Below are 13,131 nucleotides of genomic sequence, written 5' to 3' on the forward strand. Positions count from 1 at the left end.
GGGGCCCACACCCTTCTCACGAGGGTGGGGGCGCCCCCCCTAGGGCGCGCCCCCCTACCTCGTGGGCCCCCTGTTGACCCTCCGACGCCAACTCTAACTCTATATATTTGCTTTCGGAGAGAAAAAAATCAGAGAGAAGAAATCATCGCGTTTTACGATACGGAGCTGCCGCCAAGCCCTAAAACCTCCCGGGAGGGCTGATCTGGAGTCCGGGGCTCCGGAGAGGGGGATTCGTCGCCGTCGTCATCATCAACCATCCTCCATCACCAATTTCACGATGCTCACCGCCGTGCGTGAGTAATTCCATCGTAGGCTTGCTGGACGGTGATGGGTTGGATGAGATTTATCATGTAATCGAGTTAGTTTTGTTAGGGTTTGATCCCTAGTATCCATTATGTTCTGAGATTGATGTTGCTATGACTTTGCTATGCTTAATGCTTGTCACTAGGGCCTGAGTGCCATGATTTCAGATCTGAACCTATTATGTTTTCATGAATATATGTGAGTTCTTGATCCTATCTTGCAAGTCTATAGTCACCTACTATGTGTTATGATCCGGCAACCCCGAAGTGACAATAATCAGGACCACTCCCAGTGATGATCATAGTTTGAGGAGTTCATGTATTCACTATGTGCTAATGCTTTGTTCCGGTTCTCTATTAAAAGGAGGCCTTAATATCCCTTAGTTTCCAATAGGACCCCGCTGCCACGGGAGGGTAGGACAAAAGATGTCATGCAAGTTCTTTTCCATAAGCACGTATGACTATTTACGAAATACATGCCTACATTACATTGATGAACAGGAGCTAGTTCTGTGTCACCCTATGTTATGACTGTTACATGATGAACCACATCCGGCATAATTATCCATCACTGATCCGGTGCCTACGAGTTTTCCATACACTGGTTTACGCTTATTTACTTTCCCGTTGCTACTGTTACAATCACTACAAAATACCAAAAACATTACTTTTGCTGTCTTTACTTTTGTTGCTGCTACTACCACTATCATATTACTTTGCTACTAAACTCTTTGCTGTAGATACTAAGTTTCCAGGTGTGGTTGAATTGACAACTCAGCTGCTAATACTTGAGAATATTCTTTGGCTCCCCTTGTGTCGAATCAATAAATTTGGGTTGAATACTCTATCCTCGAAAGCTGTTGCGATCCCCTATACTTGTGGGTTATCAGTCATCCATGTTAGTAAGCTCTCCAAGAGCAGAGTATATGGCCAGTTGATGGTGTGATCGGTTATCCCTAACTATTGGTAGCCACGTTTTCCCTTCAGACCTAATAATTTTGGAGTCCCAAGGATTGAATATAATATTAGGCATGGATTGGTTATCGAAGTATGGAGGAAATATCGATTGTGCTAGTAAGTCAATTTTACTTACCACCCCGGAGGGAGAAAGGATCAAGTATGTGTCTAGGCATGCGCCAAGGAGGACCCAAGTAAATTCTCTCTCGGGAGTTGTTCAGGAAGAAGTGCCTGTTGTGAAGGATTACCCGGATGTATTTCCAGAGGAACTACCAGGCATGCTGCCAGACCGAGACATTGAGTTTTTGATAGAGTTGTTGCCACGCACCGGACCAATATCGAAGAAACCATATCGGATGCCCGCAAATGATCTGGAGGAAATTAAGAAGCAGATTAAGGAGTTATTGGAGAAAGGTTACATCCGACCAAGTTCATCACCGTGGGGAGCCCAGTGCTCCTAGTTGAGAAGAAGGATGGATCTTTGAGAATGGTTGTTGATTATCGGGCTTTGAATGAAGTGACGATCAATAACAAATACCCACTACCGATGATCAATGATTTGTTTGACCAGCTTCAAGGAGCTAAAGTATTCTCCAATATCGACTCTAGTGCCCCGGGCGAGGACATCACTTTGGTGATTCCTCACTATAAGAAATATACACACATGGTCTAACCCCTATTCCTCGATCATTTTTCGTGGTTCCGCTCAGCAGATAAAATGTCCAGATAAAATTTGTTTAAATGAACACTCCAAGTTAACTTAACCAACCACGATCATTAGTAACCATCAAGGAGTTTCATCTGCAAAAATGTCCCATAAGCACGTACGTGTGAGTGGGACGCTGAATTTGAATTATAATTTAAATTCACAGGCTTTACCAATTCATGGAGCCAATCCCATGAACAACCTGGCTTTCCATAATATGTTGTGCCCGGGCAAATATACATATAGTATAACAAATATTCCAGCATTAATAAATACTATTTCCAGCATACATGTACCGGCTTCCATGAACTATATTCCATTAATGTATTCCAAGCAATATTCAAGTGCATCAGTAAATTCCATATCAAGGTAAATATTCCAAGAACTATGTAGCATATATAAAATGTTGCAAGCCACACATAAGTATTTCCAACACTCACGTGATCGATGGTTGCACAAAGGTTCTAGATGTCGATAAGCATGATGCAAAACTAGTGGTTGGGGCACCACCTCTGTGGCGCCACTTGAGAGGAAGTTGTGCGCATGTTTCCATTTAAAAAAATACATAGAATCCTCGCCTCCGTCTAAAAAAACATCTCAGAAAAAAATCATCACCTTCATCTAAAAAAAGTAAAAAGAAAGAAGAAAAAAAATTACCACCGAGCCTACCCACAAGTGCCATTTTGCCTAACCTTTCATTTAAAAAATAACATAGGTCCTCACCTCCATCTAAAAATAAAAAAATTATTTAAAAAATAATCCACACCATCATCTAAAAAATTCCAAAAGATTTCTCACCGCGGCCAACCAGCTTGCGCCACGTGGCATAGCTCATTAGCCGCCCTTCACGCGTAGCTTAATGGGTTTAATGAGAGACCACTAGTGTGAGACAATATGTAGGCATGAAGAGGCGGCAAACCAAATGCGGCAACTTGGTTGAAAGATATTAAGACATTAATTATAGAAGATAGGACATTCCAATTATGAGGAAAAAGATTAAAGTCGGTTGGCTATGTCCATCTGAAAATCCTGTGACAACTAGTAGGTTCATTACAATGATAATCCCTTCACCCGCTTATGCATGCCACTTAACACCGGGAATTATTAAGCTGGCCGACTAAGTTACCAATAAAATGACAAAACAAACATCATTGCACCAAACCAGCTATTAATAATGCATAATTCATCACGAGACCATGTTGCCCCTTCAAGTGGTCATTTTTCCAATTGATGATAGTGGCCTTCTGCTCTTAAGCACATTCAACACGAAGCGATCAATGAGCTTCATCGTAGGGGTTGATCCTCTCTGCAAACGTAGATTTATTAGTGTGATTCCATACCCCTTCATAAGCATAACTAGGTGTAACATTCAAGTATAGTACACAACGCTCAAAGTTTTTATTGAGCCTACATACATTATCACAAATTAAAAATATCAAATATAAATTTTCATCTCATAAAACATCAAATATAACTAGGTGTAAAATATTTCATAGCACCAATTACTTTGGGACAAAGGGCTTATTATCTAAGGGTGGTTGTTACCAAATCAGAAAGAAATGGACATATAGATATACCTTGTGGATTGTAGAAACTCATATACGGAATCAAAGCACTGAACTTCTCGCTCTTCCATAGCTTCTTCCACCCGAGGGACATGAGACTAATCTGGTAGATGCCAAGGTCTGTAGTCACGAAAATGATATCACTGCCTTCCACAGATCCAATCAGCCTAAGACTTTGCTTGGGATTCCGAATAGGGAGAAGGTTCTTGAGATCGACAACTCTATGCTGAGTCCATGACGCAAGGCCCTCGACACCCGTCTGGATTGAGCTTGACCATAGATTGAGGGTTAACCCGTCCACTTGTGCAAACCCCAAATTGCCATCCCCCATGGCCATGGGGATAAAGGAATGGTCTTTGAGCGGTAAGCCATTAGAGCGCACGTCGGGTAGATCAATCAATGACAAGCCATCAGAGGCCATGTCGTACTTGAGAATAGCCATGTCACGAACACCATCAACAATGGAAAGCATGAAGTAGAGTGCGTCTTTGATGAGGACAGGGGGCAGTATTTCCGGAATGAATGCATGCCTAGCTTCAAGTTCAAGACCAGTGCTCAGGGTCCACTCAAGCTCAAGATCAAGATCAGAGCTCTCGCTCCACGCATCATCCATCTCCAGCAACGCGACGGACACGTGTGCAACACAACCATCATCGTCGCCGGTCGTGAAAAAGACCACACGAACGGGCCCCCCGTCACACAAGCGGTGGTCACAGCCGCTCACAGCACAGACCACAGTGGCCCCATCGCCCCAGCATCCATCGGGCTTCTCCAGGTATCTCGTGCAGCCCGTCATGGGGTCCCAAACGAAGAGCGGGGCGGGACACCCAAAGGGGTTTTCAAAGAGAACGCGGCCATGGCGGCAGTCCAACGCTTCATAGTCGTCCCATTCCTCGACCTCGGGAATGCGCGCGCCGAATTTCGTGGTGAAGGCAAAGCGCTGGACGGGGGGTTCTCCTTCGTCGGCAGGGCGGTCGGCGTGGAGCCAGGAATAAAAGAAGCCCAGCATGGGGGGAGCATCATGGAACTCTCGGTAGCGAACGGAGAAGCTAGTGCCGGTGAGGAGGCCGAGCCAAAAACTGCTGGCCAGGGAGGCACGCACGAGGCTCGAGGGCTCGTCCGGTGGGAGGCGGAGGAAGACCTCCTCGATAAGCTCGTCCGGCAGCGTCGGTGCAGGCCTCGTCGCCGGAATCGGGGGCGTCGGCATGGTTGTTCGAACTGATGCAGAAAGATAAATCAGAGAAATGAAGGAGGAAGAGGAGGGGAGTATTCAGTGGAGAAGATTCACCTTGAGAGTTGAGACGTCGGGAAGCGTCCCTGCCGCCGTCGTTGATCACTGCCGGGGACGCCTCTTGGTGGTGGTCACGGGCGGAGAGATGGCCTACGGGAGAGCTAGCTACTGGGGAGGGGAGGAGGAGAGATATGATGACATGACGGGGGAGAAAGCGACTCGATCGATATATTGGCAAAAACCTAACTGCAGATTAGAGGTTGGGATTAGAATAGGAAGAAATAATTGTTCTTCCTTCAGAAAAAAATCGGCTCGTAGTTGACGATTAGGAAGGAGACATCACCTGCACCACGTCTCTCTCTCATATCATTTCTAATTTGATGGTGCAGTCGATCACATGCTGGCTCGTTGACCGAGTTTAGATTTAACAATAAGGATCGTGATCGCTGGCGAACGTTGAGAGAGACGTGGGACACATAAGGGCATGTACAATGATGATATATGGATGCAGATGTCTCATGATAAAAGGTAGTTTGGGGCATCTACTTTTATTTCTTCTTCCCAATGCAAGATGTAATTAGTGGACCTTATTAAGAAATAAAAACAAAGACTATAAAGCACATGCATTTCTACTTTTCACTTCAAACTTTTCAGTTTTTCTCTCCAAACACCCGCCTTCTGTAGAGGATACCGTTTCTCTATCCGAACTTATTTTACGTGATATTCGATCCTACATGGCATACGAGGCATCATCCTGAGGCTATGCATTGTACATGCCTGAATGTAGCAATTGGCGTTACTAGTTGCAGCTTCACAGCGTGCCAATTGCAGCACCATCGTAGCCGGTTCCAGCATCCGCACTCCCCGTGCAGCACATTGACGTGGTGTAGGGAAGCATGGAAGGTGTGCTGCGAATGGCGGAAGGTGTGCTGCAAATGACAGAATGTGTGAACGTGTGCTGCGCGAAATGGCGAAAAGTGTTATGCGATGAATCGCGGAAGGAGAAAAAAATGACAGAATGGAAGAGATGAATGGCGGAATGGCAGAATGTGAGGTGAAGTTGAAACGTCCTGGCTTCGCTGAAGCTCGGCCTCCCGATGCCCCGGTTTGGGTAGGCCCACGGCCACTTTGTTGTTTCTTCTTTTTTCGGTTTCTTTTTATTTTCATTTTTGCTCTTTCTATTTATATTTTATTTATTTTCCTTTTTTTCATTTCTTTCTTTTTTGTGTATTATACAAAATTCAATGCGTGTTAGAAAAACGTTTATCGTATATAAGAAAATTTCACTTTATATTACAAAAAGTTCACCATGCAATATAAAAATGTTCATAATATATTAGAAATTGTTCAATAATGCAAATGGCACCGTGTTTTCCAATTTGTTCAGCGTATATTGCCCAAATATTTAATGTGTATTAAAAATCAGTTTATCTTACGAAATGTTCAATGCATATTCCAAAATTATTCAACATATGTATTCATATTTTTTAAAAGGGCTTATTCCATCTGTGCCCCCAATTCCTTAGTTGTGCTCAGTTTTCCCCACGCTTCAAACTTTTGCTCACTTTTCTCCATTCCCTTAGCTGAAACTCTCACAAATGTTCATAACAGACGTTTGCCGTCTTGGCCGTTAACTGACTTGTGGGGCCACGTTGGACTCTGTTGACTGTGGCCGTGGCTTCGCTGGTTGGGCCGTGTTTGTGTTCATAGGACGGGCCCGTTAGTTTGTTCGTAATAAATTAAAAAGGCCTGCTATCGATGGATGCAGCCTGCTATGCATGCCCGGCTTTGGCATCGATGTAGCCTGCTATGCATGCGAACACCGCCACGCATGCATCTAGTGACCTAGACCTAATCGCATGCATGCACGCCGACACGCACGCATCGATCCGTGCCGCACGGTTGCCGGTGGATTCAGTCGCTCCGCAGCGTCATTTCACGCGTCACAGGCATACGTGCCGGTGGCAGAAGGGGCAGGCTGCACGCACGGTCGCATCCATATGTCGAGGCATCGGTTCACGCCACAGGCTGCACGCACGCTCGTGAATGGGAGGCAGGCAGCCACCAACGCAGAGCATGCAGAAGGGGGAGGCAGGCAGCCGCCAACGCAGAGCACGCAAAGCACGCTCGCATCGATTCACGTTCACACATTGATGATCGCATCGGTTCACGCACGCACTGAGTCACGATCTACGCCGTTTGCGCGTGTACCCACTTCGTCTCCCCCCGGCTATTTAAGCTGCCCTTCATTGCCTCTTCTTCTACAGATCCATCTGCGCCTCCAACTTCTCTTCTTCCCCCAAAAGCCAAAGCCGTTCCACTCAGCGAAGCGAGCAAGATGCAGTACAACGGGCCGACGTTCCAAGCGCCGCCCATCGTGCCGGAACGGCGGTACCCCGCCAACATTGTCGTCGAGGAATCCCTCCGCGTGTGGGCGTTCTCCCGCTGGAGGGGAAGCACTGAGCTTGCACGGGGGTTCCTCCGTGCGGGCTTCCACCACCTCCCGCCGTCCATGTTCAACCTCATGGAGCAGCGTCCCCACGCCAATGCTCCAGTGGTAGGGCTCGTCGTCCACTTCACCAACAGGTTCGATGCCTACTACCTGCTCGGCAAGGTGTATTGGTGTGGGTGCGAGTTCATCGCATTCACGACCTATAACATCTTCACCGACTTCGAGAGCGTCTTCCCCGCTCGCAACCGCATGCACAGCCTCCCGTACTACCTCGGCGACAACAGCCTTGAGGAGGAGGAGTACTGAAGCCGGCGGCGAAGAAGACGGTGAAGCCAGCGGTTAAGGTGAAGACGACGGTGAAGACATGGCGGTGTTGCCCTAGCTACCCTATCTATCTACTATGTAGTGTGAGTTTGGTGTGTGTGTTGCCCGAGCTTGCTACCCTATCTATGTAAGGTTAATTATTATTATCTATCGGTGTCTATGTAAGAACTTATGTTGCCCTAGCAACCCTATCTAAGTTAAGTTATGTGTGTTATATTAATGCTTTGTTATGTTTGTGTTTTGTTTGTCCCAAGTTTAGACACAGCTAATTGGCATGGGAAAAATTAACCAAACAAACTACAAATGATGTGTTTATAGATGCCTTCTAAAAATAAGAACATATTGTACATTTGTACACGGCTTTGGTTTGAGAGCTCTGTATTTTTTAGGTATTCAAAGAATACTTTGGTTTTCAAAAATATTGAAGTATCAAATACTTTGAGATATTTGGCTTTAGTCAAAGGTGTAGTTTTAACTACACTATGTTTGAAGTATATAAAAAAGAGGGTTAGACCTCTTTTTCTAATCATGAAGTATTGGTTCGCTAGGCATAATAATACTGCGGTTTGCAAATACTTTGATTCTAAAAAATGAAGGGACCCATAAAGGAAAGCCAAAAAAAATTCCTCAATGAGATAGAAGAGATTGGGCAATCAAATTAATGAAAAAAGCAATCAGAAACAAAAAAGAACAAAGCAATCCTTCCTAAACAAAAAAGAAACATCACTTGTTTCTGAGCTTTCTCTTTGGGCCCGCAAACTAGGGTTTTTTTAGCAGAACTGACGAACTCGAGGACAAAAGTTTGGCAAGTGCGAGAGAGAAGAGATGAACTTGATGTATATCCCTTGTGCTGCTCAAGTACTACTTACTGTCATCTGACGAGCTAGGGTATGATCCAACACTCGAGGTTATTAGCTAACAAAATAATCCTATCACTGAACTGGTAGTTGTTTTCCGCCGAAACTGAAAGTGTCGAAACTTAACAGTAAACTGCATACATTCAGAGATCGACAGTTGCACTAAACAATGCATTTGAGATAAACAGACTTGGATTGCTAAACAGTGGCAAAAACAGTAGACAAACATCTCTAACGAGAGATGGCCATCAAGTAAAAAATTCCTAGAGCAAGTATTCCTAAAGCTATCAGATTGGATTGCTTCTTCAACTCAATCAGCTGCTTGAAGTTCTTGTTCATCTTCTTCAATTCCGTCTTTAGTTCGACATCTACCACCGTCGGGTATTCCGGACGCGCTGCTGCTGCCGGAGCGGCACTGTCATGGGGCAGATTGGACTCGCGGATTGCATTCCCCCTCGAATCCAGCAAGCCCGACCCTTGAAGCCTCTGGATGTAATCATCCATCCACTCAAAATGGTGGCATTTCTTCACGATCTGAAAACGAAATCATGTAACCTAAATCCAAATCTGACAGATTTTTTGAGAAATTAGAGATAAAGGATGCGAGGAAAACTCAGATCTAACCTGCCCCTCCGGCTTGCTCTCGCATTTGACGAACTCGCGCCCAAAGTTCCCATTCTTCTCCTCCTTCGAAGTCAACCGCTTCAGTGGCGAAGTCCGTGGGCAGTCAGTGCATCGATTCATCGGCACTGGACCATACACCGGCCACGTGGAACGGGGGGCTGACGAGGAGGTCGACATATCACCCGAGAGGAAGAAACAGAGGAATTGCTCGAGAGGAAGAAGAACGAGAAGATGGGGAAAGAAACAGAGGAATTGGTCGATCTGCTCGATGCCTTTGTCTGTCAGATGGAGAAGAGGAGAAGGGGAAGCTATATTGACGATTTGCCACATTGTATTTTGCAGTTTGAATATTTGAACCAACTCTTAACACTGACATGTGGTGGTCATGTGCGAAAAATACAATTTCATATGTAAAGTGGGGCATATCGTAAAAAACCCGAGAAGGACAGTGTAGTAGCCAATCAGGATGCATCACGCGGATCGCGCATGCCTGCCCCACATCTGACGGGTGGTGTTTGGCGCTTGGTAGGATCCGATGGCGCACGTTCGACGCTAGGGTTTGGAGGATTTCTGCGGGGTTATGAGCGAGTCAACGGGGTTATTAGGGTTTGGCCAGATTTCAAATGGCCATAACTAAATTAGAAAAAATCGCAAAAATATAAAACAAACCTAGTTCGTCCGTTTATGAGACCTAGTTACCATAAAAAATATAAACTCGGTATAGGGGCGTTTTTTTTGAAAAATCATTTTTTGAACTGATATGTCGAAATCAAGTTCAAATGTTTTTAAAAAATTCAAAAAAAAAATCAAAATGTTGTAATTCTTGCGCACATAGCCGTCATATGTGGCAAGGTTATGAGAAAAAAAATATAAACTTGGTGTAGGTCACTTTCATGAAAAAAGTCTTCACACAAATGAGCTATGACCTATGAACATTTTCAGAGTTCGTAGAATAGGGAGAGAGGGTTTAGGGTTTAAAAAAATCAAAATAATTAAAAAAATCAGAAAAATCTCCATAGCTTCATTTTGGAGTGAGTAAGAAGGATCTGAACTTACTTTTTCATTTTCATATCTAAAACGTGTTATTTGACGGTTTTGAATTAAAAGCATATTTTTTCAAAAAAATGTAGTAATATGAATATTAATGAATAAATAGTGAGACTTCGTTTTTACCCTATATATATGGAACAAGTGTTAATAAAAATATATATGCCTCATTTAGGCAAGGTAAAAAAAACTTGATTTCAAATAGGGCTGTTTACCCTAGCTTTCGAGCTCGTTTCTAGCACATTTCTCATTCGGACTGTTCACCTACGAATATTAGACTTCAAATGCTCGATCAAATACACCGCACAGAGCAATGAACCTCCAATGTTCAACTTCAACTTTGACTCGAATCCAAATTTTGGCCCAAATTCAAATATTGATTTAAATTCAAATTTTGATGGAAATTTGAATTCTGACTCAAATAAGAAACTAAAGTAGAAGCAACATTATTACAACTGATAAGTTTTCACAGTAGCTCAAATCTACCAAGTTTTAAGATGCCAACATCTTAATACAAATCTACCAAGTTTTAAGCGATCCACTCGCCCTCAAATTGACAACACAAACATTTCCCAACAACTTAATTCAAATTTTCGACTTGCTCCTTGTGTTTGCAGCTAGCTTCACCGTCTTGCTCCTGGTTTCCCTAGTTGAGATGCTCTTTTCTTTCAGACTCTTGTTCCTTTTGATCTTGGGCTTTACTTGGGGTTTTCCTCGTGGAGGTGCTGATGGAGTAGTTGCACTCGCCGAGCACTTGACGACCATTTGACGGTCATCTATGGGTTCAGTAATCTTTAAAGGCACAATTGGAAAAATTACGCCCTCCTCTTCCTCTCTTATAGATTCAAAACCATCAAAGGCCATGGTTTCAAAATCTTCTACTTCTTCATCTCTTGGCCTTTTCTCCCTAGAGCTGGTAAATAAAAGTACAAGCCATAGGCAAAAAAGAGAACAAATGCAAACAAAAGGGTAGCTGCATTCTACAAAGGGTGCAAACACATACCAAGATGCTTCATTTGCTGCTGCATTCTCCACTGCATCTTCAGTCTCCATTGCTGCTGCATTCTCCTCAGCATTGGCTGCTGCCCATCTTTCCTCCTCTCCAAATAATGCATCCACTGCATTGGTACAAAGCCTAGCAATATGCCCCAGAACTCCACATTTTTTGCAAGCACGCTTCTTTGGTAGACGACCCTCCTCACCTGCTCTAATCCTCTGGTTCCTTGGTCTTCCTGGTGGTCTAGTAATGACAGGAGCGTGGAGTTTGAACCCTGGATTTACTATGTTCCATTGATCTTTCCCCAATAGTGCAGGCACATTGTCAGCAAAAGCAGCCATAAATTTGGCAACAGAGAAATACTCAGAGCAATATTGATCAACTTCACCATCTGCACCCCCGATAACGGTCATCAGATGTAGGGCATGTATGCATGGCTTCCCACGGATCTGCCATTGCCTACAAGTACATTCTCTAGTACTTAGGTTCACAGGATACCTCCATACCCTATTTTTAGTGTCAGTATATGTAACCTCTCCCTCATATGTACCAGATCGAATACATTTCATCTCCAGTCCTCTTGCCTTCAAGTGCAATGCCTTAATCACTGATGGGAGCATTTGATGACCAACATATTGTGTTTCTGCAATTCTTTTGCGAAGAGCCATCTTTATCATGATCATTTGCCTCATATTGTCAAATGCTTGCCACAACAAGAGCCCTTTCACTGACTTGAACTTTGAATTGAAGCATTCTGCAAGGTTACTGGTCACATAATCCACTTTGCAGATTTCGTTGAATTTGCTTCTTGACCACACCTTGCCATGATGTGCATCCATGTACTCCTTCACAAGAGGATTGTGAGCATACAACACTCTCAAATGGTGTTCATGCTTCCTTTTGCTGCATGTGTATGATGCTGGCCATAAGTTCTCATCATAAACTTTACCTTTGAACTTCTTTTTGAAACTATGCGCTAGGTGTCACATACATTCCCTATGCTCCACTCCAGGGAATACAATTTCCACTGCACTCTCTAAACCCTTGCAAGCATCTGTGTGTATAGCTAAACCTGGGGGTGTGCCTATAATGTTGCGCAACTGCTGCAGAAACCAGACCCAACTTTCCTCAGACTCTGCCTCCACCACACCAAATGCAACTGGGAATAGCCAGTTGTGTCCATCAACTACAGAAGTTGCTACTTGCTGTCATCTCCATCTTCCAGTCAAATATATAGCATCTACAGCCAAATAGGGCCTGCAACCATCTAGAAACCCCTGCCAGCAAGCCTTGAAACAAACAAAAGCCCTTCTGAAGCACTCCTTCTGAAATGACTTCCCTTTTATTTTGAATGGAAGTGTATGCTTGTCAATCTCTACAACACTCCTGGACTTGCCATCTCCACTTCAGCTTTGAAAGTGTAAAGCAGCTGAAAACTGTCATTCCATTGACCATTAATTCTGTCAAGAGCCTTTTCCCTAGCATTGAAAATTCTCATGTAAGGAATTTCTATCTTGTACTTCTCAAAAAGCTTCCCATGGAGTGTTGTTGGACCAAGTCCAGGTTCTTCTCTCAGCCAATCCAATATATCATCTGCCACCCGCCTAGTTTCTGGTAGCTTGGTTTTCGCCTTCCCCCCTCCCCCTCCAGGTGGACAGGTGTGCTTGTGTGGGTTTTTCTTTATCTGAAACAAAATAAAACGGTAAATAACAGTTAAGAAACCTTACTCAACGATCTGAAACTAAATTACTAACTGAACCTTGATTACCTGAATATATTTGCTCTTTCTCATACGAGATGCATGCAACTTCCACCTACACCTAGGATATGGACAAAAAACTGTGAACCTTGCTGGCTCACTCCTTTTAATCTTATAGGTGTTTTCAGATATAATGCACCGTGTTGTCACTGCATTCCGACAGTCCACCATTGATTGGAAAATGGTACCTACACTAAGCTCAGGTTTTTCCCTGTTCCACTCAATTGTTGGCATGTCATCACCATCGTATTCATCCTTGATTAAGCTGTCCATGTTCTCCACCTTCTCTTCATCGTCAGTGTCATCAAAC

General features: G+C 44.0%; 2 protein-coding genes and 1 pseudogene across 2 annotated transcripts; all 3 read right to left on the reverse strand.

Moving 5' to 3' along the window:
- Positions 1-2,941: 2,941 nt before the first annotated feature.
- Positions 2,942-4,951, reverse strand: LOC125554366 (uncharacterized). The gene is made up of 3 exons (XM_048717940.2): positions 4,819-4,951; positions 3,543-4,748; positions 2,942-3,271 (listed from the first exon to the last, which is right to left on the reverse strand). The coding sequence occupies exons 2-3, from the start codon at positions 4,735-4,737 to the stop codon at positions 3,240-3,242; spliced, it is 1,227 nt and encodes a 408-aa protein (XP_048573897.2). The 5' UTR covers positions 4,738-4,748; positions 4,819-4,951; the 3' UTR covers positions 2,942-3,239.
- Positions 4,952-8,625: 3,674 nt separating this feature from the next.
- LOC147977211 (uncharacterized) lies at positions 8,626-9,195 on the reverse strand. The gene is made up of 2 exons (XM_087519203.1): positions 9,019-9,195; positions 8,626-8,928 (listed from the first exon to the last, which is right to left on the reverse strand). The coding sequence occupies exons 1-2, from the start codon at positions 9,193-9,195 to the stop codon at positions 8,626-8,628; spliced, it is 480 nt and encodes a 159-aa protein (XP_087375329.1).
- Positions 9,196-10,650: 1,455 nt separating this feature from the next.
- Positions 10,651-12,560, reverse strand: LOC147977212 (uncharacterized; annotated as a pseudogene).
- Between the last annotated feature and the right edge of the window lie 571 nt (positions 12,561-13,131).

Source organism: Triticum urartu, chromosome 4A (assembly GCF_056163025.1).
Source record: "Triticum urartu cultivar PI428250 chromosome 4A, HENAU_Tu73, whole genome shotgun sequence".
NCBI lineage: Eukaryota > Viridiplantae > Streptophyta > Magnoliopsida > Poales > Poaceae > Triticum > Triticum urartu.

Bases quoted from the DNA above. Each gene is read 5' to 3' on its own strand.
- LOC125554366 (XM_048717940.2), bottom strand. From the start codon at position 4,737: ATGCCGACGCCCCCGATTCCGGCGACGAGGCCTGCACCGACGCTGCCG. The intron at 3,272-3,542 runs GTATATCTATAT...CTACGTTTGCAG, and splicing joins GAGTTTCTACAATCCACAAG to AGAGGATCAACCCCTACGAT.
- LOC147977211 (XM_087519203.1), bottom strand. From the start codon at position 9,195: ATGTCGACCTCCTCGTCAGCCCCCCGTTCCACGTGGCCGGTGTATGGT. The intron at 8,929-9,018 runs GTTAGATCTGAG...TTTCGTTTTCAG, and splicing joins AGAGCAAGCCGGAGGGGCAG to ATCGTGAAGAAATGCCACCA.